A 26,662-nucleotide genomic window follows, 5' to 3' on the forward strand; every position below is an offset into this window, starting at 1 on the left:
ATTCATATCTATGCCAGGCGCGACGTCCATCTTTATTGTACAGTCTACGTCCTGAACATGCAGTGTTACAGACACACGCTAGTCGGTCCACTTCTGGTTCACACTGCGGAAAAAGGCGGTCCCCGGGCCCGCCACAAGACGCCGCTGTTTCTGCGCACTTGTCCGCGTCTCCGCAGTGCTGCCTCTACGAGGAGTGCGTTTGATTGTTGCAGGGCTCAATGGCGGACAGAGCAGGATAGTGGCATTAACACCGAGGACAATAACGTTTCGACTGGGTGATTCCTGGCGTGACTTGGTCCGCCGGCTGCGTGTCCCCGGGCTGCAGCCGTTCAAACCAGCTCTCTTGCTAACCAGCGTCAAATCCGAAGCAGCCGCCGCTATTTTCCGCTCGCCTCCTAACGTTGGCTTTGAGTTGCCATCCCGAGCGGAGAAGTTACACTGTTCATGGTGGCTTACTAGAGGAAGCTAGCTTGTGAGCAAACCATGGGGGACTCTCTCGAACTGATAGGGAAGCGTCTGCTTTTGCTCCTCGACGACAGCAGGCCCGCGAACGGATCCGAGCCGGAGCAGGCTCCCTGGGCCCGGGACTGGCTTCGGGGGACGGTGCGGGCAGTGAGCGTCATCGGCCTGGCCGCCCCGGAGGTTAGCGGAGGGGAGGCGACGACAACAACAACCACAACCACTGGTGCAGGGCTGACGGTCAGTGTTTACATACAAGTAGTGCCGTACTGCGTAGCTAAATAACCACCACTAAAGGTGTTTGAACCGTGTACTAGCTGCGAAGTGTGGTTTGCTCCTAATTTAGCTTGTTTGCGTTTTTGTTGTACCGCCAGTGCGGCTCCATTTCTTGGCAGTTAACGTTAGCCCGCACGGTTGTTCGCTAGCTACAAGTCGCAGACAGTGAGGCGAAGCTAAACTCGAGGCCGAGGCTTTTCTGGCCTTTGCTTTGTTCGCTTTTTAGCTTCATGACATTTCGCTCTAGCTGTACTTAACCTAACCGTGTAGCATCTAACCGCAAAGCTCAAATGCATTAGAGCCACCCAAGCGTTCAAGACAATAAAGAAAATTGCCGACAAGTAGTGAATTACAGTAATGGCTGATCAGTTCCCATCGTTAGCTAATGGTAGTCTAGGTAAAGGCCGCATAAGTTCAAATAGGGGCGAGCCATGAATACATTCGACTTTGTTGTGGTTTCCAGACTATTTAATGTTCGGACTGTTGCACGAATTGTCAGCCTGTTAAACACGTGAATGAATGAAACTAATCTTTCCAAGCCATGTTGCGTTTACACTGTGCAGGGCGGCTTCGTCGTGTGCAATTGGGTGAGATTTGTTGTAAATGGGAGGTGGTGGCTGACCTACATGACAGGTACAATTAATAGCTAAAATACTGGCTATTAGAATATGTGGTAGTTGTTAAGTTCAACAAATGTTTATTTAACAAACTAACACCAGCACTTATTTTTGTTACAGAACTTTTGAAAAGCGATTTCAGGACTGAAGCAGAGTAAATAAGACAGTGATTTATCAGTATTGAGTTGAGTTAAATTGTAAATCCTCTGATTGAAAAGCATGTAGAATGAGCATCTCATTATTGTTAAATGTCCGTTTTGCTGTAAAATAACCAGAAATCGAATCCAAATGTAAATTTAAGTAGACCTTTTAAACTTAGCTTCAAATTTTTGTTAAATATAGTCTGTAACACAGTTGCTTTTATATTTTGAATGGCAAGGCTTGTTCTTTCTTCTTATGTGTGCATTCACTAAAATAAATGCTTTCTGTTTGGTTACAGTTCTACAATTCTACAATTTCATTTAGCAGACGCTTTTGTCCAAAGCGATGTACAACACAAGCAAGAATTCAGACATAAGGAAAAAACCGGTAGTAAGTCAAAAGTGCTTCAAGTGCGATTGGTCAAAGGTGTTGCTATCAAGTTGCAGAAGAGTTGCCAACCCCCCCCCCCCCCCCCTTTTTTTTTTCTTTCAACTTTGTCAGCGCTAAATAAGTGCTGGGTTTTGGACCACCTGACTTATTCTACCCCTAAGGTGGAGTCGGATTAAGTGCCTAGGTGTTCTCTGAACAATTGAGTCTTCAATTAATACATTAATATAACTTGAGTGTAGAGTTTAAGTGTCTTTTGACCCGTGTTAGAACTTGGAAATCTTGACTAAGTGGTCAGTGTTTTTATATAGATCTTTAAAGGAAGGGAGTCAAAAACAGGTTATCATCTTACTAACAAAACCTATTCTAACTATAACTAACAGAGCAAGTCAAGGACATGTAGGACTATGCACCAGATCAATACATTCATCATTTTATTACCTTGCTTTATGCCGCATGTCATGGGTCACCAGGAGGTGCTCCAGTTGGAATGGGCTTTTTGGCAATAATTTACTTTTCTGATTCCCAACACCCAACTTGCTTGTAAACAGATTTCAAGCAGTCATTGCATGAGTTTCAAATCAAATGCAGTTATTTCTATAGAAAGCTTTAAAACATGCAGAGTTGACCAAAGTATTGTACATATTATGACAGCAACAGTAAAATTGTTTGCAAGGCAAAAAACTAATGTGACAACTCGGATCAGTTAAAAAATATACAATAAACTTGTTCATATGCTAAAATTCTTAAAGATCTTTGCTGGAAGGCTTATTCAGTGGTCTTGTGAAAAATATGGCAGTGGAGATTTAATGTGTGAGGTGCCATGTAAAGTTTTGTTTCCCAGCGTCTTTGAAGTTTCATCACAGGTACGTTTTGATACAAGTTTTCCTCACACACGTTAGTGCAAAAGGTCAATACAAGAGCCTTTTTATGAAGAAAGAAAATTTTTGTTTAGCATGTTCACATTGAAGTAAAACCAAAATTGAAGAATGAGGCCTACTTGACAGTATAAAACAAACAAAAAGTTTGGACGAGCCGAAAATTACGATCGGTTCATATTGTCATGTCGGGTGACTTGACGAGACGAATACCATGTGAGACATCGTCCAACGGGGGCGCGGGTGGAATCCGAATATTCGGATCTCAAAATAAATATTCCGATACCACCGTTACGACCGGATATTCGGGTCCAGCCCTAGATCTTTGTGCCATTAAAGCATTCATTATTTTAAAAGTGTGTACATTTCTTCAGTGACTGCTGTTCCAGCTCATCTTATGTCAGGAACTCGTCTCTTGGCTGGTTGGAGACTAAATGAATATGAATACATGCTCCAAGCAAGACAAAAATTCACTGCAGGCAACATCCAAACACCCATTGTTTATGGGACAGAGCATGAACGTTGATCAAAGAGAACAAAGGCACACTGGATTTACAAAAAATCAATTTATGCTTCAGGCAAACTAGCACTGTTCTGCTCTATCTCCAATTGTTCGCTTTCTCTGTTTGGGAGTCTGTTAAGATTTACTAACGGTGACGTTTTTTTACTTTACAGAGAAAGTCATTAAATTTATTTTCCTTGAATATTGTTCTGAACTTTTCATTCTTCATGTTGAAATGTGAGTCAAGAATAGCAAGATATATAATTTTGTCAGTATTACCCAGCCCTAGACTTAAATCTCTGCAGCCGCCTTTTTGTACCTCGAGTCCCTCAGGTAGGCTGATGGCCATTTAATGTTAGATATATTTATATAAAGGAAACTTTGTTTTTTTTTTTTTTCAACTTGATACATTTCCAATTAATGTGGCGATTATGACTCTTTGGGTCAGGCTAACTTTGTGTACTTCACTCCATTGTAGAGATTTAGAAATGAGGCAAAGAGTTAAAGAATATGTATAACCACATGCAGTTTTGTTTTGTAGCTGGCAACACTTGTATTGTTATCCTACATGTGGGGTAACTTTAACCTGTAGCAGATTTGACTTACTGCTTGGAGAAGCATTCAGTCCTGTAGGGATTTTTTTTCTAATTTATTTAAGGAGGGAAACACCATCTTCTTCATGATAGTGTTTGTAGTTCACTCTCATCCATGGAGATATTGCGGTTTTCGAGGTATGACATTAACTTTTCCCACTCTTCATCAAAAGTTTTCCACCAAAGTCGACAGCAGAGAAGTCACTACATGATTGTGATGTAGCTTAATTGACCTACTATTGTCTTCTGATTGGACGTGGGGTAGTCAGCATTTGTATTTAACTGCTGACTTTCCTCAGAATACAGTATCATGACAGTGAAGCTCAGACTCATGTAAACAAACTGATGTGCACGAATGATTATTGGTCGTGATTAGGTACCGTTGGATGGAGATTCATAAATGCAGTTTGCAGAACGACCATTCTCGTCATCTAATTCCTATGTTTACCTTTGGTCAGACATTTAAAAATTCATTCATGAAAAAAAATCTGCTTTTTTAAAGCTGCAGGGTGCTCATGCCTCATCACTCCAGTAAACGCTGTTAATACGTTATTTTGTGTAACTTCTTGTTTCCCTGGATGTGTACAACAGGTGAAGACTGCAAAGTTAGCCTTAGCCATAATAGTGACACTAATATAAAATATGCCACATTGAAATATCTGGAATTTCTCTCTGTCCACCATACTAATGTTTTTTTAAAAGACTCACTCGGTAACATTGTTTAATTTTAATGGGTTTTGTCTCTTTAGTTGTTTGTGTGATTTGTTGACTGGTTGTTTAAAACAAGCTGACCAAATCAGTAATGCCTTGAAATTGACTTGTGCAGTCTTTACTTTATAAGTTTGTTGACCCAAATGAAAAGGAAGAATATTTATCTTCATTTCTCTGTAGTGTTACGTAGTCAAGCAAATATTTTAATTCTGTTTGTTTGGGCTATTGTATTCAAAATTTTCTGCTGTAACCTTAGTGCACACAGTTGTGGCTTCCACAGCCTTGATTTTCAGTTTAGTGAATCAAGCTTGGAAGGTTGTCTGCTCCACTGGTAACTAAATGTACAGAAAGCCTTCATAACAAAACACTACTGAGAGTCTGTTCTGTGTTTCGGTGTAATTCACGGGTGCATTTTGTCTGTTGTCCATGACAGAGTTGGACCCACACAGCATTATCATTTTTTTCACAGAATCTAGGTAACTTGTTGGTAGAGAGTGAGGAGTCTGATTAAGATCATTAAAAATAGTGAACCTACCAACAGGTTAGCAAAACCTTTAAATCTACTTTTGTTTGATCCTTAAGTGCATTTAATATTGAATGCATTCAGCAGAATTTTAAGGTCAAGACTTACATTGTGTTCAAGGTTGAATTGAATGACCATTGATAAGTAGCCTAGCTGCGCTAGACAACCCACGGCAACGAATTTAATTCTCTGCCAGGGTGGGTCTAGTTACCCTCCATAAGGCTCAAGGTTGGATTCTCCTAAAACTGGCCGGACGAATCACCATGAAGTGTAGAGTCAGAAGGCGGGCGTAACGAAGTGACGACAGAGGCGCGACGATTCTGACAGAAACAACCGGCGCACAATAAACAGTTATCTTTCGACTCGGCTTTGGCCACAGCCCTTAAAGATTTGAAGCTAAAATTCAACTTGAAAGATAAACAAAGGACGGCACTGAAGTGTTTCATTGAGAAGAAAGACGTATTTGGACTTCTGCCGACGGGATATGGCAAATCCTTAATATACCAGTTGGCTCCGCTGGTTGGGAAGCTAATGGGACTTAGCCACAATCCGCCGGTGCTCTCGGAACTACGTCAGCCTATTCGTTGCACTGATTGGTTGTATACCTACCCAATTGCTGCAGAGGGATTTGATAGACAACCTTTTAGCCCGCCTCCCTCCCTGTCGAGCGTGCCTAGACCCTTGTGCCTTCAGAACATGGGTCTAGCGCGGCTAGGCTAATTGATAAGTATATATCTAAATAATTTTACTGCAAGTTTTATTCTCACCTCTTTTTAGGTTGTGTTTTGCGTAGTACCTTATTATGGCCATTAAACGTACTGAAACAAATGTATATTTGTGTAATTCATTATTATGGTTTAGTCATTGGAGCTTCTCATTTACCAGTCCTGTTGGCCAATGAGTCAAAATCTTAATTACTCACACTGCTTGTCTTTACCTACATTAAAAATAAGTACCAAATAAATGTAATTTCCAGCTCCAATGTAGCATTTCTTTTGATCACTTAATCTCCCAGTTCTTTTTGTTTTTCCTTCTAACGTTAAGAAGACGGGCCATTTGTTGATGAGTTGCCTAGGTGGTGTTAATCAGTAACATGTAATGAAGTTCTCACACGGAGTTTAAGAAAATATGATTTAAGCAGAATGGGAGCAGCAACAGGCGTCAAGCAGACTGAGAACAGTCCAGTTAAAAGTTGTCATGAACTTTGAAAAGACAAAAAAAAAATTAGACAAACACTGGCTCCAGCCTCCTGTACAATAATGTATGATCACTTTCAAGAACATTTGTATGAACATGTATGGTTAAAGAAAACTGCTTTCTTTGTTCCAGTAGAATGTGTTAAATGTATACAATTTTCTTTTGGTCAAAAATAATGGACTCTTCAATCTGAAGTCATGCCACAAATGTTGAATTTTAGGTAGTGCCTTTCATGAGCAAATTAATCATCAGCTTTTTTCTATAAACCAACATAGGCAGACAACAAATGATTGACAGGCTCTCTTTCTGCAGTGTGGATAGAGGAACTACTAACATGAGTCAATCAGTAACATCTTGTATGGAAAATGAAATGTATTGTTCAACCCTTTGTCTTCAAGTACTGGGTCACACTGAACTTTGAGTTGGATTAAATGTGTACAATAAAAGCTCTGTGTGATCATATTGCAGTAGTGATGCATGCAAATTTAATGTAGATGAAAACAGATTGTTATAAATGGCATGATGTAAATTTACAAACTAAGCAATGACAAACAATGCCAACTGGAAATACTCATTTTCTTGTAGTGCATGTGAGAATAAACAAGTGCGAATTTTACTATTATAGTTCAGACTTGCTCTTACAGAGGAGTTTTCTGGTGCTCGCAGGCATTGCTTTGCTAGCTGACTGAATTTTGAGTCTAATGAGCTCTTGGTCGTTATGAAGGATCGATGCCACTGTCTGCATTGTCAATTAGTAGCTTAATAGCTAAAACAGTGAAGTATATAAAAATTAATACACTTCAATTCATGTTAGTTTCATTTATATAGTAAACAAATCGCAATATAAGTCATCTCAACCCTCTTTACATAGCAAGGTCTTGACCTCAAAATATCGAAGACAAACCTAACGATTCCTTTTAAGCAAGCATATGGTGACAGTTAGGGCTGGGCGATATGACCAAAGTTTTATATCCCGATGTAGCTTATTTTATATCCCGATACGATATACATCACGATATAGCATAAACAAAAACAGTTACTCGTGTTCGAGTCTGTTGTTGGGACCGGGCAGCGGCATACCTTACAAAGTACGGTAGTCTGATCCTTGTCGGTCTTTTTAAATCCAAACCACCGCCATATGACAGAAGTTCCCCCTCTTTTAGGTACAAGCTCGTCGGTTTAAGCTGGTTGTTTGTCCTCTTGTTGTTTAGATTGTTCTTCTGAGTCGAGTCCACCGTCTTCCTCCATAGCTGTTTATGTTTTAGCCGCATGCCTGGGCTTTCCGTAAGGCACGTCGGTGATGTAAAATACTGCTGTAAAGCGTGTTTTGCGGCACTGCGATATAAACTATAGGATCTTCACATAAAACGATAGACATTTTCTATCGTCCAGACGATATATATCATCATATCGCCCGGCTCTAGTGACAGTGGAGAGAAACTTTAACTTTGTGGGAGAAAAAAAAACTCCTTTTATAAAAGGTGCAATACCTAAAAAGGCTGAATTAATGAAAAAACAGTGGAGACTAATGATGGAGCCCTAGCAAGACTGTATTATCTGTTAAATGTACACAGTACAAGGCACAGTGACAGTACTGTACTATATTCATTTACTGGAATTACTTCCATCTTATACTGCCTGTTTAGTTAATTGAATTTATTATGATTGCTTAATCTTTATATTTTCTGTAAACGTTATAGAGCAGTTGAGCACAGTACATTTCACTGTCTTTCATCACTCCACTGACAGTCTGACAGACATACTCACTGTACTCTTCTGTTCTGGTTCTCTCCGCTCACTGACTGTAGGTATTTGTGGAGTTTGAGAATGCTTCGCAGCAGTGTTCTTGGGTGCAGGTGTATGATGAAGTGGTGAAAGCTGTGCTGGTAGAAGACTCCATTGTTTGGGCCCGCCGTGGTGATGGTACCGGGACGACTGGAGCTCCAGAATCAGCCACAGTTTGGCCAGCTCTGGTGAGTGCTCAGGTGGCAGTGGAAGCAAGCAAGTCCTTCTTGGTTCATGTGCGGAAAGTGATCGCATTAACAGTTTAGGCTACTTCTGGACATGGGGAGCGAGCACTTGGGATGGGTATCGTTAGGATTTTTATGAATCCGATTCCGGTTCTGCTTATCGATTCCGGTGCCAAACGATTCCTTAATACGATTCCAAAATAGTAAAAAAATTGACGGTAAATAATTTATTTAACTAAAACAACTTTATTCCTTTACCTTTAGGAAAATTGTAAACAAAAATAAAATGTGCTAGAATACTAAACTGTATTATGCAAGTTTTCTAGTATCAATTTTTTTATTTGATTCTACAAACTTAGGCCTTGTCCATTTCCAACCCAAATCACACTGTTTTGTTGTTAGGAAATCAGTAATACAGTGTCGCAGTGGCAGAAATACACAAATACAAGAGCTGAAAATATTTCAAATGAATACAGAATGTCTATATTGTGTTTATTTTATTCGTCTTGATTTAATTCTATACAAATTCAACCGTTTTATAGTTTGCATGTCATTGACGTTTGCAGGGAAATATAAGCCTACACAAGACGAAATACTGTATTTTTGCCACAGGATTTAGGATGGAAATATGCGACGTTACATTATTTAACTTACCTGAATGACGGAGACTCGACGACCAAGAAAGGATGTAGTCCTTTCACTACAAACTTGGTTACCGCACGGTGACACTCCTCAGCTTTCTCTTTTGTCAGCCTCCTTTTCGCCAACGTGAACGGTGTCTCTTTTGGGGCTGCTGGCAAGGTGCTAACGCTGCTTGTCGCAACATTAGCACTGGCTGTGTCAGTCCGCAGAAGATCGAACACTGTACAGTCTTTCAGCTCGATGCCATGGAGTCGTAAATGTTTCGTCAAATTTGACGTACAGCCTGTCTTACAGCTAATAAGCTTATGACATATGTTGCACTTTCCTTTTTCATCTCTTTGTCTTTCAAAATGAAGCCACACTTCAGAGCGTTTCCCATGGTCCATAGTTAGCAAAGTTTCTCAGGTTTTGTTTTTTTTCCCTTTACGTGACTACGTCACACATATAAGTCCGTCCAAGAACCGAAAAGCAGAACCAAAAGTAAATATTTTTTATGGGTACCAGGTACCCGCTGTTTTTGATTCGGTTCCTACTTAGAACCGAATTTCGATATCCAACCCTAGCTAGCACAGGTAATCACTATTTGGCAATGTGGTACATGTGTTTTGGATAAAAGGTCTGCAAGAAACTAAACTTTCTGAGCCACTGAGATGCATTTCAAAACAAGATCTCTGGACCTGGGGTCTCCTAATGGACTAAAGAGGTTAAGTGCTAGTTAGCTGTGATGTGGACTCCTAACCCTAACCTTAACCCTAACCCTAGGCCTCACAGCTCCACTTTCTACATCCGCACTGGGCTTAAAGCTCTATTTACAACTTGAGCTGAAGTTTGAGCTTTAATTACTTTGCATGACCTTTGCAATGATGCTTTGGCTCTGCTTGTAGCTGAAATCAATGAATGTGTTTCTGCAGATGTTGTGAGCACAGTTAGGGCTGTTTTTTGGTCTCCCAAAATTGTTTTTTTTAGCCACAAAATTACTTAATTTTAACTGAGTTTGATTCAGTTATTGCATTCTTTGTTGCATTAGATAAATGTGAAGTGTGAAGAACATCTCAGAATTTTTCCTGGAAACATTACTTTCTTCTGCACTAAACAATTGAGCAATACTTGTTTTCTAATACACTATATATGAAAAAATGTTTACCTGGGTTTCAAACTGTTGGCCTGTAATTTTCCTTCTTGGGCAAATAGAAAAGCACTGAAACATGGCATGTATGCATTTTTTTAAACATACAGGTGCAAAACATTTAGCAAGAATTAAAAAGAAAAGACCTGTTCAATATGCAAGAGAATATTATTTTGCATATTTACAACAAGTAGTATCCAATACACTTACAGTACATAAACACTTTATTAGTGACTTTGACCACAGACCATAGAGACTAGAAGTCTGCATACTCATTTACCTGTACTGTTTAATCAAACTTGCTGGCATTAGCTACATGACAGAGGCAGTCTGAATAAAATCCACATGCTGTTCACTCAACTTCCACAACTTTTGTTTCTTTATTGGGCCCATCTAAAATCCAATTAAATGCATACCTTGAAAGATTTTGAAATGATGTTTTCCTGTTGCTCCTTTGTTGAGCTGAATATTATAATTAGTTCCCCAACATTAACATTTTTACATGGTGTTGTCATTTTCTGCAGGTTTTCCGCTCACTAGTGGACAGAGTGGGTTTAGGATCCTTGGTTCCTGTAGAGTATTTTGGAAACAAAAATTTTGAGTTTCTGCCTGATAGCAAAACTGTCCAGAGGTTTGAGGTGTGTATGCTTGTTTTGTGGTCTTAGAGTGCTTAGTTTATTGACCAGTTGATTGACAGAAACTTGCTAATTTTATAATAAAAATAGTATATTTAGAATACTTACTGAACAGTACCAAAAACTTTTTTTTCTTCAGTAGCATCTCATATGTAATTTCCTTGCAGTTTTCTGTTCTGTAATACAAGGATTTTGGTGTTACCTTTGACATTTTGACAACAGCAAAATTAAATAAGCAATATCTGTCAGCTGCAGTACCTGTATATTTTTGAGTAATACTTAGGGTGAAGTTGCATACATGTTATTTCTACATTGCTGCTTCACATCTTGTACTATTTCAGTGTGGTATGATTTGTGTTCTTGTGCAGGTTGATAAAGATATAAGACACCCTTTGCTGTTGGAGCAACCCTCTCTGCAGGCTGCCATCTCCAGCTGGCGCACTGACTTTGAGCTGCAGGAAATCTTCAGGAAGGGTAAGTGTCAACCTTCATATGTTATGTTGTTCTCCTTCACGTGTTCTCTGAGGTATCTGTCTTAACAGTGTCTCCCACGTGATTTACGTTGAAATAAGGTCTTCTTTTGGGCACATGTTTAAATTGGAGACCCAAGAATGAGCCTCAAAAATTCAGTTGAAAGGTTTAAGCCTGGCATTTGTAATCAGTATTGAAAGTTGATGTTAAACAGGGAAAGCATGATGCAGATGACCTAAAAGCTGCTGTGAGTGTAAATCTTTGCATTTAGAGTGTGAAAATGTTAATGAACATAATGATGAATATTGTTACTGCACAAAGGTGCACCACAAGATACACATTTTTAGTAAGCTTCATATAGTACAAAGAGACTAGGCTGCAGTTGACAAAAATATACTTGTACAGTTGCAGAACAAATTTCTTCATAGTGATGAAACAAAAATCAACTTCAAACAGCTGATGACCCAAAGCGTACCATGTAATTTGTGAACACCGCAGTGATTCTGTTATAGCCTTATTATGTTTGCCTGGGGACCAGACAGCCTTTATATTGTGTGTTACAAATACACATAAAGTCAGTCTGGAACTGCTCCATTGAACCAAATCTAGCCCAGAGGCGGGACTACCGATCACAGCTTGAATTGGAGAGAGCCAATCAGCGTAACACATGTGTGACGCAATCACTAAGCGACCTAACAATTGCCTTTCCGCCATGATGTTTTGTAGTTTTAACAGCTTCCTTCGCCGTACAGGGGTTCTGAGGAAAATCTAAGCTCTCCCTTTCAACAGTGGAGGGCAGCATTACGCATTCTATCGTACAGCCTGCCGGAATTAAAAATGCATCCTTTTTAAAAAGAAAAGCTTTAAGAGCTGCTTCTTGTTGAGGTTTTAAGGACAAATTCAGCCCGTGCAAAACAGAGGAAAGCGCACGAGAGAAACCTCGCTCTGTTGCGGTCGCATCGTTAACTCCCGCCTCTGGTGCTCTGATTGGTTCGGTCTGATCTGCTCGGAGCTTGAAAACCTGTCAAAATGTGTCAATGGAGGAGGGCTAGACCGTATTCCCGTATATCCCTTATAACGGGAATACAGTCTAGCTAAGCTAGGCTATTATTATGTATGGCTGCCAAGGCTTACATTTAATGACGATGCATCAAATCTCATTGAACGACATTTTATGATTTAACGGGACAGCTGTCCGAGACATGCAATCAGAGCAACCAAGAGCTTTTAAAATCAGTTCTTAAAGAATTGTTAGGCAGTGTCTCACTCTTATTTTACTGGTTGAAGTTAGAAGTCGAGTAGCTGCATTCTGTACTATCTGGACTCTGAATGATTTCTGGTTTGTACCTCATAAAAAAGACTGCATCTGTTCTCCTAGATGTGATGAGACAGAGGCATGTAGAACAGCTTTTGTGTCTTCAGTACAGACAAGTTGAATCTTGGGATTATTATTTCGATGATAAAAACAGGACTGTTAAGATCTGTTTGTTGACTCTGTTAAGTGCGGAATTTGAAAAAAAGACATTTTTTTAAGCACAGGTGTAATATTTTTAGTGTTGGCACAGACAAATGGCTGAATCCACCCATGCAGGCTTTGTCTGCCACTAACAAAAATCTAATTCTTCTCAAAATTTAACTAGAGCAAGTTATCAGACGTCCAGGGTTTCACGTCTGCTCAACTTATAACCAGATGGGAGAGATAATGTTGGTCTTTGTGGGGAGAAATGGCTGGGTTATGTTCATGGAGTAATAAAAAGCAACACAGTGTCTGCATATGATGTAACCAAGGTGAAACATGTGCAATGACAACAAATGTGCTATTCATTCTTCATCCCCTGTGTGTCATTTAAATCTGCCAGAGTGTAACTTGTCCTTTTCTCATTGTTCCTGCGTTCAGGTTCATACACTATTCAAGGACGCAGAGTTCGTGTCTACCAGCCAGAGTTTGAAGAGTGCTGGGCCTTAGGACTGGTCTCACAGCACGATCCTATCTCACACATCATGGAAATTACCTTAGATAAGGTAAATAACGTTGAAGTTTTTCCTAGTTATTCTCAGGTGTCATGGTGTCAAAGGCTGCTACTTAAAGACAACCATTTTTGCTACAGGAAGAAGAAAATCAGATGGTAGACCCACGTGTGATTCACGTCATGCTGGCAGAAGAGGAGGTAAGACTGTCTTATTATAATTTAAAACTGTCTAATTGGTTGTGTTATGCTGAAGCTTTAGATTTTTAACGAAATTGTTCCATAATATTTTACCATTTTAGCTTGGTAAGAATGGGCGGCGGAGGAAGGACAGCGAAACAATGAAGGGGGATAGCGGACGCAGGCGTAGGACCGCCTCGGAGGGTGAGGATGATTTGAACATGAAACGTTTTAAAGGAGCAGCAGATACGGGAGCAGATGCACAAAACTGTGGTGACTCCAACAAAACTCCAGTGGAAGGGATGGGAATCTGGGCCGGAGACTCTGGTGAAAGAGTCAGCAGCACAACAAAAAATGGAAGCTCTTCAGAGGGAACCTTTCCTCAGGGCAGAGTGTCGTCCCCCAGCAACAGTTCCTCACTCCAGATGGACCAGTCAAACGCTACTCCTCCTCGTTTTCCTGGCCACATCAAAGAAAATGGTCGCACTCTCTCTACACAAGGAGCAGCAGACTCCACTACCACTATTACCCCCACTCCTCCTCCCCTTAAACCAGCCCCTTCCCCTTTCTCCACCACATCTTTTCCCTCACTAGGCCAGATGCCAATCCTGGTCCCTGGAGCTCCAGCCCCTAAGGCCTCCCCATCCCCCCAGCCAGACCGAGAGGAGTCCTGCCAGACAGCTTATTCCAAAACAGCTGCTCTTGTTTCCCCGGGACCTGTTACCATTTCTTGGTCACAAGACAGCGGCCCTAGTGTGGCACTTTCTGCTTCTGTGGGTTTTAGTCCGAAAGCACCTACCTGGGGAAGCCAAACTGAGGTAAAAAAAATCCATATACTCGGTACTGTCAATACCATGATATTATGCCTTTTCAACCAATCACAGGTTTGTTTCTGTTATTAATACCTTTTTGCTTCACCTTATTGTTTTGTTTCTCAGGGCTCCAAAACAGCCTCAGGTTTTCGTTTGTCCCAGCCTGTGCCCTCTGCTCCGGTTTTTGGAGATGTTACCTCTCAGACTAATGGAGCTCCTACTACTACCACAACCTCCCAGGAAACTCCCAGGCCTTTTGGATTTGGTTTTGGTGGAGCAAAGAATGAGGCTCAATCTCAGCAAGACCAAAACCTGTTTTTCCAATGCATGACCCAGAATTCTGGCTCCAGCCCAAGCCTCACTGCTGGTCAGACCCAGTCCAAGGACACCAACTACTTTACTGCAGTGTCTGAGAGCCTGAATAAAGAGCCCCCAAGCCTTTTTAAGCCAGCAACCTCCACTGAAGGGCTAAAAATGCCTGAGCAGCCCAAAGTGCCTGAGGCCCATCCAACGGGAAATGGCGTGTTCAACAAATCATCATCGGCCTTCCAGGGCTTGGGTGGCTCTGCAGGAGGACGAAGCTCTGGCTTAAATATTGGTGGTCTTTCTGTTGCCTCCGGAGCTCAAAGTGCTTCCAAGAAGAATGGTAATAATGGAAATTCTGTAGGAGGCTTAGGGCTGCAGTCTGGGTTTAATTCTTCAGATAGCCACCAGAACCTTTTTCTACAGGCCTCCAAAGAGCCTGCTAATCCATTTCTGGCATATGGAGATAAAACCTCCCACACATCTTTTGCTGGTCTCACTGGGACTGAACCACAGACTCTGGGTCCGACCTTGGACAGCAAGCCAAACCTGTTCACTATGGCAGAGCCACCCAAAGGAATTCTGTCTTCCCCTTTCCAGTCACTCTCAACAGTTGCTTCAGCCAGCTCTTCCTCCTCTCCAGGACCAGCATCCTCTCAGAGGTTACAGAGTGAAGGGACTGTGACAAAGGAGGAGCAAGAAGTGGGGGAGATGCCTACATCCACCTCAGGCTGCCCCATGTTTGGAAGCTCTGGCCCTGGTGGAATGGAGGATGTGCCTTTGTCCTTTGACCAGAGCCAGTCTCAGAAGTTTAACCTGGAAGAAAGAGGCCAGTTGTCTAAACGTGACTCAGACTCCAGCAGCAACAGTGACTTGTCAGACCTGAGTGAGAATGAGGAAGCCCTGGAGAAAGGCCAGATCCCAGGAGGACTTCCTCATCCTGCCAAGGATGGGGCTATACTGCAAAAAAATAAAGTCCAAGGGGCTGCTAAGAGTCGTCCACGTAACAAGCCTTTCAAAGGTAAGTTGTGTCCACCTTATGGTACTCAGAACTTTTTATGGTCCTCTAGATTAGCGATAACAATAACACCAAGTTGCCTTTTTCAGTGGGCCAGTCTGTACTGAAAGACCAAAGCAAGGTACGTCGTCTGAAGCAGTCTGGTGAGTCCTTTCTCCAAGATGGTTCCTGCATCAATGTAGCCCCTCACTTGCATAAGTGCCGCGAGTGCCGCCTGGAGCGTTACCGTAAATATCGAAGTACAGACGATGACAGTGATGATGACGACGACCCGAATGTGGCCTGTCGTTTCTTCCACTTCAGAAGGTAGAAATTATATCCTTTGGGGCACATAGCTACAGTGGTTTCTTGGTTTTACTGTTCAAGTGTCAAAAACTAAGAAACAGTCTTTGCAAAGAATACTGTTTCTAATTTAAACTTTTTTTGTTTCCAACCAGATTGGCCTTCACTCGTAAAGGTGTACTGCGTGTGGAAGGCTTTTTAAGTCCTCAGCAGAGTGATTCAATGGCAATGGGTCTGTGGCTACCAGCACCAGCTGTCCAAGAGGGCCTCGATCTCGATACATCCAAGTACATCTTGGCTAATGTGGGAGACCAGTTCTGTCAGCTGGTCATGTCTGAGAAGGAGGCCATGATGATGGTGGAACCTCACCGTGAGTATAAAGACGTCTCACTGAGATCACCTGAACCTTGTTTTTTCACATTTTCTCTTGTATCTTCACTCTTATCTTCAACCTGTTATAAGTCTGACATGTATATAATCCTGTTATTTTGGGACTGTCTTTCAGAGAAAGTGGCGTGGAAACGTGCTGTGCGGGGTGTCAGAGAAATGTGTGATGTATGCGAGACCACCCTGTTCAACATCCACTGGGTGTGTCGCAAGTGTGGCTTTGGAGTGTGTCTGGACTGCTATCGACTCCGCAGGAACAGGCCACGGGAGGGTGAGTCATTACAGTGACGTTCAGGGAACCTCAGAGCTAGCCGACATGTTTACTGCAGTGTTACTGTGTCACCCTAACTTCTTTTGTTTTATTGCATATTTTTCAGCATAGAAATGCGTTGACGTTGTGCCTTATTGACATTCTTTTGAAATTAAGTGTGTTTGAAATGCACAAGTCAGTGTGTTCTTTCCTTCAGATGTAGATGAAGCTCCAGAGGATGAGGTTTTCTCTTGGTTGAAGTGTGCCAAAGGTCAACCTCATGAGCCACAGAACCTCATGCCTACGCAAATTATACCTGGGACAGGTAACCTCCATGATTGAATAACACACCTAACTCATGAACATCAAATATTAAATGTAATCTTGTATTGGTACAAAGGACTGTTACATGATCATTGATTTTATTGCCTTTCCCCTTTAGCTCTTTACAACATAGGTGACATGGTGCACTCAGCAAGAGGCAAGTGGGGTATTAAAGCGAATTGTCCCTGTACCAGTCGACACACTAAGCCTTTAGTGCGCCCTGCTGCCCCCAATGGAATTTCACAGGTACTATTGTGCTACATCATTCTTTTATTAACTCTGCATTTTGGAAATTGTTTAACTTAAGGCTCTGCTGTGTGATCATGCTTGTCTCAGCAGTCTACAACAAGCAGTGGGGGTGGTCTCATAGCTGCAGCTTCTGGTATTGGCACCACTCCAAAAGCAGAAGGAGAAACGTCAGCGATCAAAACAGAACCTTCGCAAACAGCAGCGCCGTCAGACAGTGGAGGTGGGGAAAGTGTGGGTAGCACCAGTAACTCCACCAGTGGTACATCCTCTCCCTGTAACCTCATCCAGTCTTCTGCCAAGGAGTCGCGCTCATCAGGAGAGGGCAACAGCTCTGCTCTGCATTGGCTGGCAGACCTGGCCACACAGAAACCCAAGGATGACACAAAGGGTAAGTCAGAAATAGAAAACGGTGACTAATTAATTTCAATGCACAAAAAATCTAAATATCAGATTTGAAGTGACGTCGCTATCCTCTTCTAGAATCCGGTTCACTTCGCTCCATGATGAGTCGAGACAGTCGGCCTCCCTTCGGCCTGGACTCACTCAGTGCCCTGTCGAAGCCTTCTGCTTCCAGCCCAAAGCTATTTAACAGCTTATTACTGGGCTCCACCATGGCCCAGGCTAAACCTGAGGGGTCCAGTCTCCGGGACCTGCTGAACTCAGGACCAGGCAAACTGCCCCAGGGCCCTGGAGAGAGTGGGGTACCATTCCCCTCTGTTTTTACCTCATCAGGCGTACGTATAAAGTCTGCATTATTTTGTGTGGCTTTATGAAGTCTGCACACATCTATGTTAAGAATAAATAATATCAATCTCTGAATTAACCAAGCAACAGAGCTCATGTCTGTACAAATCTGTAGTTGTTGTCATTTTATTTGCAAAAATATATTAAACTTAGGAATAACAGAATTGATTATCAAATTGTATTACTGCCATTTACTGGTGTATTAATGGATGACATGTGTGCTGTAGATGCCAAGATGTTAACTGCCAAAAATTTACTACATCATCCATGAAAGGACAGATGAAGGTACTTAAGTCAGTAGCACTAAATTCCCCTTTCATCTGCCAGAGTGACAAGCTGAAGAGCAGCCTTCCAAACTTCCTGGATCATATAATCGCCTCGGTTGTGGAGACCAAGAGGACAGAAGGCCGTCGTACTGGAGCCTCTGAAAGTGGCGAACTCAGTGTGTTGGGGGGTCGCAAAGATGGAGTAATGGGCCTTAGTGTTTTGGAACCACATACCTCACATTCCTGGCTCTGTGATGGGCGACTCCTTTGCCTACAGGATCCCAGCAACAGCAACAACTGGAAGATTTTCAGAGAGTGCTGGAAGCAGGGACAAGTAAGAGTCACAATTAGTATAATTATTTTTTTCCGTAAATGTTATGGAATATAGCAGAGCAAAAAAGATGATTGTCAGTTAAAGATGAGTTGAAATTTTATTGCACTGACTTGTTCTGTCATGCATCTAATCTCTTCTTCTTTGTGCCCAGCCTGTGTTGGTGTCGGGGATAGATAAACGCCTGAAAGCTCATTTGTGGCGGCCTGAGGCTTTCAGTACAGAGTTTGGAGATCAGGATGTAGACCTGGTCAACTGTAGAAATTGTGCTATTATCTCCGATGTGAAGGTGCGAGACTTCTGGGACGGCTTTCAGGTCATCTCCAGTGAGTAAACACGCCATTTTTCCTAAATAATTAGTATTTATTGTTCAGATTCATGTACGTAACAATTATTATTCAGTCCATGTTCCTCCCTGATGGAAGCTGAATGTGGATAATGTGTTTTCTGTGAATGCAGAGCGACTGCAAGACAATGATGGGCAGCCCATGGTGTTAAAATTAAAAGATTGGCCTCCAGGTGAAGACTTCAGGGACATGATGCCCACACGGTGAGGAATTCAAACATGTTGCTTTTTTGTGTCTTTCAGGCTGTCTAAACAGGAAGTGCTTCAGCCTCATTTTTAAGTTGTCCTGTTTCACATGCAAACATCCAGTTTTCTGCACAGGCGGCGTTACAACTTATAATTTATTTGCACTATATTCTGGTAAACACCTCAAGGTGTACGTTCATGCCTTTGACGTGTAAAAATACAGTGATCATGGGCTCAAAATGCTTCCAGCACATAGCTCAGAGCTGTGTCTGAATATCTCCTGTATAGACACTGATGTGGAGCTACATGCTGCTTGCACTACACCTTATAGTGCGGGCAGCATGGATCAGTGGGTAGAGTGGCCGTCTTGCAACCGGAGGGTTGCCGGTTCGATCCTTGGCTCGTTGTGCTCATGTCGAGGTGTCCCTGAGCAAGACACCGAACCCCTAATTGCACCTGATGGGTCGTGGTTAGTGCCTTGCATGGCAGCTTCCGCCGTCAGTGTGTGAATGTGTGTGTGAATGGGTGAATGTGACATATAATGTAAAGCGCTTTGGGTACCTTGCAGGTATAGTAAAGCGCTATATAAATACAGACCATTTACTTATATGGAGATATGGTTTCTTGAGACAATTTGTTTCCACAGAGAATATTTAGAAATTTGCATTAAACTAATTATGTGTAGGTCATGTGATATATATGGGCTCTGGAACATTTGCTCTTAGATTTGTGAAACGTTTTTTGCAGTCATCAATAGGTCAGTTTGCTTTTTTTTAAGATTTTGGCATTTTTCCATCTTGTTAATTTCGTGAGGTTTGCCTCATTTTCTTATCTTGATATGTACGCACATTTTTTTTTTTAAATGTGGTATACCCGCCATATTTTGGCTGTGATCACTGGTAAAAATGTTTCAGAAATTTCATACATGCTTTAAATATAAAATTGTTTTTGTGAATCAATATTTTCCTGCAGTAAGATGGACAAAAAAATCTAGCTTCAGATTTTTTTTTTCCTGAAACCATTTTTATAAGGTATGAAACCTTTTCTTCGGTCTTTCTTTTGGTAGGTCAGTCATTATTTGATGAAATTGTGCTTTTTTTTTCCAGGTTTGATGATTTAATGGATAACCTCCCCTTACCCGAGTACACAAAAAGAGATGGTCGTCTAAACCTTGCTGCCCGCCTGCCCAACTTTTTTGTGCGTCCTGACCTTGGACCTAAGATGTACAATGCCTATGGTAAGAAGGATTGTCTCATCTGACTTTTTACTTTCGCTCCCTCCTTCCACTGTATATGTCTGTAACTTCTCTCTCTCACTGTCTCACTGTCTTTTACCCTCAGGCTTAATCTCAACTGAAGACAGGAAGGTGGGAACCACGAACCTCCATCTGGATGTGTCTGATGCTGTTAACGTCATGGTCTATGTTGGCATCCCTCAAGGAGAGGGAAATCAGGAGCAAGGTCAGTAGATTTAAACTCACTCTTTGCCTGTCTTTCCTTCTCTGTCATGCTTTCTCTCTCACTCATACACTGTCTCACACATTTAAGATGCATTTATTCCACCAGACCCACAATTAAATGAGCAACTAAATGTTTTTAAATCGCGACTTTCTCCTCAAAACACAAAATTTATTAAATGGAAATTACTACAATATTACATAGATGTTTTTCCACCCTGTCAAATACAAAACTATACAGTATAACTACGATATAAATGGAGAAACTTGCATCAAACGCCTGATTATCATTCACTTGTCATTGATGTAGCTCCTCGTGAACAATCTTGTGTATGTTTTCACAACTTTGTCACGAACATCATGACTAGACTGTACTAGTTGTTCCAGGCTTGATTGACCTGGATAAGACCCTGAAACGACCCTGAAGTGGGTCTCACTCATTTACATTGTGGCAAAATTTCTCATTCACAGAGGCAGACATCTCTGGACGCAAAGGTCTGTAGACTTTCAGTTGTATCACTTGAGTAGCATGCCCTTCTTCCTTGACTAACTCCCCTTCTTCACTCCTCCGCTCCATCCTTCTGTTATTACCGTGCAGTAGGGGCCAGAGCATTGGGACCGCTTCCTTAGCTTCGACTGTTGCATGTTTTATGCCCCATTCTAGATATCTATTTGAATGCGACCTTTATTGAGCTTAAGCTGGCATTGAATTTACCATTGTTGGCCTGTGGAGATTCTTGCTTTCTTCTTCTATGTAGATTTCAGGGTAGGGTTGAAAAATGTGTCTCATTTGCAGCAATGTGAACTCAGTGATTTGACATGGAGTTCACATTCCCCCATAGCTACTGTACTGGGAGTACCGTATCTTCTCTTCCTGTTAGTTTTGGGTGCACTGTGCTCTGGTCCTTACGTTGTGGGAGAAAAGTTTGAATGAAGGGCATCTAGAGTTGACATCCCTATTCCCCTGCAGATTCCTTTTAGCTCATCACAGTTTCTCTGACACATACACAACTATGGATGGGTATCGTTAGGATTTTATCAAGACAGGTGCTGTTTTATCTTTTATAATATATTGGGATTGAAATTTATAAATTTTACTAGTATGTAACGTGTTCTCTACCCATTCGTGAGCAGAAAAAATTTGATCGCTTTCTGCCGATTGTTGACCTCCAGGAAGGAGCAAAAATTGAAGGTTGATTTAGTGCTTGTGAGATCTGCTGGCGATTAGCTGTCTGTCTTTTGGTTGAAAGAAAAACAGAGGTCAGACGTTTCAGAGCAGTGAGTGGATACATGGTTAGGGCTAACGGGAAGAAAATGGGACCACCTGTGCTAAAGTTAATTGTGTTTAATCTTGAGCTGGTGCTGTAACTTCCTAAACTTGGTAGTGTTGAAGTATGTACATCTACTCATTTATTCTGCCTTGATTTGACTTGACTGGTTGGATTAGATGAGTTATCGCTCTTTAACTTGACCCAGTGGCAGTGGATTGGCTGGAGAATCAAATCACTTTGTCCAAAGTATAAGCATACAGTGTATTATTCCAGCTTTTTAACTACTTTACTACAAATGCTTCCACAGAGTTGGTTCAGGAGCTTCGTTTTGCTTTGTTACATTTAATCCAGTGTGACCACAGTAACGACACTGGAATCACGATGCCTCTAATGAGCACATCATTGTTCATGGATCCTAGGACAGACGGTCATATGCTGGTAGCAGTACCAAATGCTCCTTGAACTTAACCTGTCCTTTACCAGTTTAGGTCTGATCCTCGGTACCCATTCCTACACATACCAATATAAATGTAGGACCAGGGATTGTACACACATGTCAAAATATACATAAATGCACTGTTTTCACCTGGCAACTAAACTTATAACTGTGAATTAATCATTTGTGAGTGACAGTTAGGAATGACATGCACACACGCAGATAAATAGTTATAATAAGGAGGTTACTGGTCACATGATTGGGTTACGAAGACAAACTCAGCCTTGGACTGGTGGAAGACAGATGTCCACCGGAGCTTACATGTATTAGTAAATGTTTTTATTTCCACTAATCTTTCTGAATCACTGATCAATCACTACCAGAGTAAGAGCTCACTGGACCTCACAGCAGTAGTTTGAACTGCTTTATAAAACAGGCTGTGGATGTGAACGTTGTGCCAGTAAATGTGATTGTGAAGTCTGTAACTTGTCCTTTTCTTTACCCGAATGGTTCTCAACTGGTCTGGCCATGGGATCCACACTTAGTCACAGTTTCATACATTTTTATATGCTTGATTTGTTGAAATCAACATTTAAATAATTAATGCTATGTTTTTGCTCTAGAAATTGTACTTCTGCTATCGAATTTTCTTGCTTTGCCAAAGCACGCGTTTTTTGTAGAAATCTGTGAATACATTGCACTGGTGCTTCAGGTGCTTGTCATGTCATCCACATTGTGAAGTTGCAAATAGTATTTTAAGAGAGGCACTTGAAAATTTGTGCACTTCAAAATAAACCCAATGCAGCCCACAATCCTGCAGTCCAACTAGGATGGACTTGCGACCCACTACTGGGTCACGAGCCACCAGTTGAGAACTACAGCTCTGCTCCATTTTTGTCAAACAGTATGACGGATGTACATTAATGTACTTGTTTAAGAATTCTGCTATGTATTATGGGAAATGTGCATTTAAGTCTTGATCACGGTCCCTAAGACTGAGGCAGGATTTACTTAGTCAATCATGAAAATGGAATATAGAAAAAAACCTAAACGTTCCAATAATGTTAATTCGTCAGTCACAGCTTAAAAAGTAATTCATGATATCATTTGACTGAAATATGTTGTCAAGCAAACACTGCTGATGACTGGTTGGTGCCCTGTATGTGTCTGCCTTGTTGCTTATGTTCGGACTCCAGAGGTTATGACCACCATCGAGGAGGGCGATGTGGATGAAATGACCAAGAGGAGGGTTTACGAAGGGAAGGAGAAACCTGGAGCTCTCTGGCACATCTACGCTGCCAAGGATGCTGAGAAGATCAGAGAATTGCTCCGCAAGGTCAGCAGCCAGTAGATTGTTGTTAGATGTCTGAAGCTGCACTATCATTAGCTCCTCGTACTGTGAGATTCTCCTAAATAGAACGGGGGGTAGAAGCTTCAGCTGGATGTTCACACAAACAAAAAGTAGCTGTGCCTGGTTTGACTCTAGCTGTGCATTTGAGTTGCACATAATCCTTTCTAAGCCGTGGCCTATTCTTACCTGTGTCAGGTGGGAGAAGAGCAAGGCCAAGAAAACCCTCCAGACCACGACCCGATTCATGACCAGAGCTGGTACCTGGACCAGGTGCTCCGCCGCAGGCTCTATGAAGAATATGGCGTCCAGGGCTGGGCCATTGTACAGTTCCTCGGTGATGCTGTATTTATCCCTGCTGGAGCTCCACACCAGGTCAGACATTTTATACAAGTAGAATTTCTGTACATATCCCTTCTGAATACATCATGATTCCAGATGGATTGTCTGTTGTTCTGTTTCATGAACAAAGGTGCTATTTCTGTGCTTTTCCCCTCTCAGGTGCACAACCTGTACAGCTGTATCAAGGTGGCAGAGGACTTTGTGTCTCCAGAGCATGTGAGGCACTGTTTCAGACTGACCCAGGAGTTCAGACACCTGTCCACTACTCACACGAACCACGAAGACAAGCTACAGGTTGGCTCTCAGATATGGAATGATCTCTGTTTAGTGCTGTTTCTACACAGTATGTTATAGTTTATGTGACTTTGTGTTCAGTGTTTTTAATCTGCTTAGTATTATACACCGATCAGGCATAGCATTATGACCACAAGCCTAATATTCTGTTGGTCCCCCTTATGTTGTCAAAAATGCTCTGAAATTGGGCATCAAAATGAGGACCTCTCAGGGTGTCCCACACCAGGATGCTGGCTGTGGATCCTTTGGGTTCTCTGGGTTGTGCAGTGGGCTCTCTGGGAATCAAACTTGTTCTGCTGCATCCTGTTGATGTTTGATCAGAGTGGGGTCTAGGAAGTTTGGAGGTCAAATCAATATCTTGGGTGACTGTCGTGTTCCTCAAGATGTTCCTGATTGTTTGATGTTTTTGCGATGTGGCTGTGTGCATTCTCCTGCAGGGGTAGACCAGTGACATTTTGGATTGTTTTTTGCATGAAGGCGTGTGTTTGTTCTGTGGCAATGTTTATTCTGGTGTCTAAGTCTCCTTAACACGGATGCCAAAATCCAAGGTTTTCCATTAGAATGCCACATAGTACCAGTACTTCACCTGCCAGTGGTCATAATGCTGTGGCTGATCGGTGTAGTTCAGAGGTTGATTCTTTGCTGTGAGTTACCAAAAAATGCAAAATTAAGTTCAGTCACCAGTATTGATAGCTATAATTTATCTGCTACTAATAAACACTAAAACAAATTAGTTAATGCTTTAAAGATTTGAATTCATGTGTTTGGATGAATCTTGCTTTTTATTGAAGTGAATTCTCTGACATTCCAGACAGTGCTGTGTGGAAGAGAATATTTTTCAACTGCCATGATATTGGAAGCACATCCGTGTCTGACATGTGTGCATCCTGGTAGAGTGGCGCTAAATTGTTATTATTTAAATAATCACAACAAAAAGAAGAAGAATACATAAAATGTTCAGGAAATGTCATAATGAAAAGAATACAATGATGGTTGCTTGGATCTTTTAACAAATTAAGAAAAAATAGAGACAAAGTTTGGCTTACGGCATAATCATGTTCTTCACTATAATGCGAGTTTTTTTGTGAGAAAAGCTGGTTGTTAGGCAAATTTGTACTTGATTACACTGTTAATGACCTTGTAGGCTTCATAGGAAAAGCTACAACTTGATATGTTTAGGTGACGTGATGTTTGAGACGTGTGCTTTGTGTTTAATAATGATAAAAGCATGAAGATGTTGGTAAATGTTGTTTCGCTGTTGTACACAGTCTTGGGCACTAGTGCTAAAAGAAGTTCAGACTGTACCCAGCTGGAGTCTGCGATTGTTTGTCTGTCTGTGGTTGTTTTACCAGATGCACCTTGTTGTTGTTCCTCAGGTGAAGAACATCATCTATCACGCAGTGAAGGACGCCGTCGGGACACTGAAGGCCCATGAACCTAAACTAGCACGCCCTTAGATCCTGTCTCCAAACAACCAGCCTCTGAAGACCACTCCGCTACGCACACACACAGCATAGATCACTTACCTACATACACGAGTGCAGAGTGCCGAGTACAGAGGTAGTGTAGGTTTTTGAGGCAGTGACGGTCTGGGGAATGAGAACATTTGATTTGGGGAGGGATTAGACGGGGAGGGACTAATCAGCGCTTCGATGAGGAAGTTCTTCATCACTGTTACACAGTACGCTCAAACTTGTCTAGTTGTTTTTCAATTTTTTTTTCTTTTTGATTAACTCTGTATTTAAGGTCAGTGTGTTTGTTCTGTTGTTTTCATTGTATATGTAAGATGTGAGAGTAAGGGGGGTAAAAGCTGCCGTGCCTTTGGAGCAGAGGTTCAGCTACAATATAAGCAACTGACAAAATGTGAGTACTGGGCTAACTTTCCTATTTTGATGACATTGATATTATTTTCTTCGATAGGAGCAAGGTTAACCTGTTTTTGTAGATTTTTTTGTTGAAGTTTTTAAACAGCTGATTGTTTCTGCCCTCTGTGGCTGAAATGAATTTGTGAAGCAGCCAGTCAAGGGAAGCAGACCAAAGTTTTGTATTTTTAGTTTTCTTATTTCACTTTTAGAGTAACAAGTCGTTTCTTTTTATACACCACAAGGTAATGATGAGGAGAGATTCAGAGGGCAGTTTTTTTTCACCTGTGGGATGAATTTACTGCAGACTTCCAACAATGTTGTTCAAGATTCACAACTGCAGCTGAACAGAACTACTGGCCATTAACATTGTATCAATATATATATTGATCTTAGCAGTCTGTTTGATTTTTCACAATAAAGTTTACAAAAACTACTGTTTATTTAATGCTTTTTTTTTTAAAAACAAAAACCTACAAAGCCTCTTTGCATGCACACCAGCGTGTCTATACAGTGTGGACGTGTATTGAGATGCCTGAGTTAGACACTTATTGTCAATAATAATGAATCTGTCGAGTATCTTTAAGTGATGCCAGAAGTGTGATTATCTGCCTGTAAGGCCATGTTTTCACTCCTCTTGTTTGAATTGAAGATTAAATTACAGAAGTGAGGCTGTTTACACTTTGCACTGTAACATCACCTCACAAAGGAGGAGGCATGAATTCTGCTCCTTTTGTAGCACAAATAAGAACCCACTTACTGTCTTTAATAGTCATGTGTAGTTATCAGTGGAGCCCAGGGATGGCCAGGGGACGCCACACCTCCTACAGACGACCAGTAGTGAAGCTCACATGCTCAAGGTAATTATTTTCTTTTTTGA

The 26,662-nt window shown here is 41.5% G+C and overlaps 1 protein-coding gene across 3 annotated transcripts; it reads left to right on the top strand.

The window, feature by feature from the left end:
- The first annotated feature begins 130 nt into the window (after nucleotides 1-130).
- Nucleotides 131-26,218, top strand: kdm3b (lysine (K)-specific demethylase 3B). Of its 3 annotated transcripts, none has more exons than XM_022189540.2 (25): nucleotides 132-699; nucleotides 8,093-8,257; nucleotides 10,547-10,660; nucleotides 11,026-11,131; nucleotides 13,026-13,150; nucleotides 13,237-13,296; nucleotides 13,398-14,093; nucleotides 14,214-15,411; nucleotides 15,498-15,714; nucleotides 15,846-16,060; nucleotides 16,196-16,348; nucleotides 16,545-16,652; nucleotides 16,770-16,897; nucleotides 16,988-17,288; nucleotides 17,381-17,634; nucleotides 17,972-18,244; nucleotides 18,396-18,567; nucleotides 18,701-18,791; nucleotides 19,880-20,010; nucleotides 20,114-20,233; nucleotides 20,701-20,724; nucleotides 23,133-23,272; nucleotides 23,483-23,659; nucleotides 23,786-23,920; nucleotides 25,297-26,218. In XM_022189540.2, the coding sequence occupies exons 1-25, from the start codon at nucleotides 484-486 to the stop codon at nucleotides 25,375-25,377; spliced, it is 5,400 nt and encodes a 1,799-aa protein (XP_022045232.2). In that variant the 5' UTR covers nucleotides 132-483; the 3' UTR covers nucleotides 25,378-26,218. The 3 variants fall into 3 exon arrangements, with proteins under 3 accessions (XP_022045234.2, XP_022045232.2, XP_022045233.2); XM_022189541.2 differs by having other exon boundaries at nucleotides 16,991-17,288; XM_022189542.2 differs by lacking the exon at nucleotides 20,701-20,724 and having other exon boundaries at nucleotides 131-699.
- Nucleotides 26,219-26,662: the final 444 nt, after the last annotated feature.

Source organism: Acanthochromis polyacanthus, chromosome 10 (genome assembly GCF_021347895.1).
Source record: "Acanthochromis polyacanthus isolate Apoly-LR-REF ecotype Palm Island chromosome 10, KAUST_Apoly_ChrSc, whole genome shotgun sequence".
NCBI classification, from domain to species: Eukaryota; Metazoa; Chordata; class Actinopteri; family Pomacentridae; genus Acanthochromis; species Acanthochromis polyacanthus.